This window comes from Chionomys nivalis, chromosome 8, assembly GCF_950005125.1.
Source record: "Chionomys nivalis chromosome 8, mChiNiv1.1, whole genome shotgun sequence".
Classification (NCBI taxonomy): Eukaryota; Metazoa; Chordata; class Mammalia; order Rodentia; family Cricetidae; genus Chionomys; species Chionomys nivalis.
This window is the reverse complement of record NC_080093.1, coordinates 52,038,468-52,040,366: the sequence shown is the minus strand read 5'-3', so window position 1 is coordinate 52,040,366 and position 1,899 is coordinate 52,038,468. Positions and strand designations below refer to the sequence as shown.

The following is a 1,899-nucleotide window of genomic DNA, read 5'->3' as shown; positions in this document are numbered from 1 at the left end:
ATGAACTACATTAGCAACAGCAGCCCGGCCTCAGGTCTGACCTTCAGCCCCACCATGGACTCTGTGACCTGGGTCTACTTTTCGGTGACATTTCTTGCCATGGTTACCTGTGTTTTGGGCATGGCAGGCAACAGCGTGGTGACTTGGCTGCTGAGCTTCCGTGTGCAGAGGTCCCCCTTCTGTGTGTACATTCTCAACCTGGCGGTGGCTGACCTCCTCTTCCTGTTCTGCATGGCGTCCATGCTCGGCCTGGAAACAGGGCTCCTGCTCCCAGCCAGCACCTCCACCAAAATCTACGAGGGGGTGAGGAGAATCAAGTACTTTGCCTACACTGCCGGCCTGAGTTTGCTGACGGCCATCAGCACCCAGCGCTGCCTCTCCGTGCTTTTCCCCATCTGGTATAAGTGCCACCAGCCCCAGCACCTGTCAGCGGCAGTGTGTGGTGTGCTCTGGGTACTGGCCCTGCTGATGAACTTCCTGGCTTCATTCTTCTGCGTCCAGTTCTGGCATCCCAGCAAGGAGTTGTGCTTCATGATGGACATGGTGGTCAGTGGTATTATCCTGGGGGTTTTCATGCCCATCATGATCCTGTCCAGCACCATACTCCTCGTCCGGGTACGGAAGAACACCCTGCTGCGGAGACGGCGGCCCCGTCGGCTGTTTGTGGTCATCCTGGCTTCTGTTTTCGTGTTCCTCACCTGCTCGCTGCCCCTGGGCTTCTACTGGTTCTTTCTCTACTGGGAGGAGCTGTCACAGAACGTGGTCTCCCTGTATATCTGCTTGTCACGCTTCTCTTCGTGCTTGAGCAGCAGCGCCAACCCAGTCATCTACTTCCTTGTGGGCAGCCAGAAGAGCCACCGGCTGCAGGACTCCCTGGGCGCTGTGCTGGGGCGGGCGCTTCGGGATGAGCCTGAGCCAGAGGGCAGGGAAACACCATCCATGTGCACAAATGATGAAGTCTGAAGGCAGCCCACCTAAGGCCTCCCTGCCAGCCCCTCCCAGCCTTTCCCTATGAGTATCCCACTGGCCTTCAGTGGGTGACCCCAAAGGTCTTGCAGCTCACCATTTGGGGTCACTTTCCTCTATGCCAAAGGGCTCACCACTGTCACCTTGTGTTCCTAATCTAAACTGGGAGATGAGGCAACATTTCTTTCCATTTCACCTGTTTAGACACAGATCCTAGCTTTAGGCTCCATCTTGTGCAAGGTTGTCTGGGAAATAGAGTCTCCAGGTGGCGATAGCGTCTCATGTGGGTGGACAAGAACAATCCTAGCCACCCTATCTTTTTGAGATGGCATCAGTCCTACTTTGAGTTCAGTTGTTGGGAGAAATTCCCTGACAAAAAGCAAGATGGGGAGAAACAGTTTATTTGACTTACAACTGCAGATCACAACCCCTCATTTCAGGGAAATTAAAGCAAGAATTAAAGCAGATAGGGATGTCATGTCAAGAGGAAAAAAAGAAAGGAGAGAGAGAAAGAGAGAGAGAGACAGAAAGCAAATGCATTTATCCATCCCTGCTTGCTTACTCTCAGCTAGCTTTTTTCTCTCTTAGTCTGTTCAGAACTCTCTGCCTAGGGAAGGGTGTTACCCACAGTGGGCTGGGTCTTCCTGTGTCAATCAACAATCAAGACAATTCCTCAAGACATGCCCACACCCTAACTTGATCTAGGTAATTCTTCACTGAGGCTTTCTCCCTATGTGATTCTAGGTTGTGTTGGATTGACAGTTAAAGCTAAACAGCACAGCACCTTGGACTTGGGAGTATACTGGTGACATCACTCCATGCTCAAAGCGCTAGCTCTAATGCACTTGTCATTGAGTGTGCCTGCAGCAGATTGTGTGACTTTTCCTGGGGTGGCATGGACACACACCTACACATCCCAGACAGGGCACTGAT

General features: G+C 52.3%; 1 protein-coding gene across 1 annotated transcript; it reads left to right on the top strand.

The window, feature by feature from the left end:
- Mrgprd (MAS related GPR family member D) lies at window positions 1-963 on the top strand. The gene has a single exon (XM_057777008.1). It carries the CDS (start codon window positions 1-3, stop codon window positions 961-963), a length of 963 nt encoding a protein of 320 aa, XP_057632991.1.
- Window positions 964-1,899: the final 936 nt, after the last annotated feature.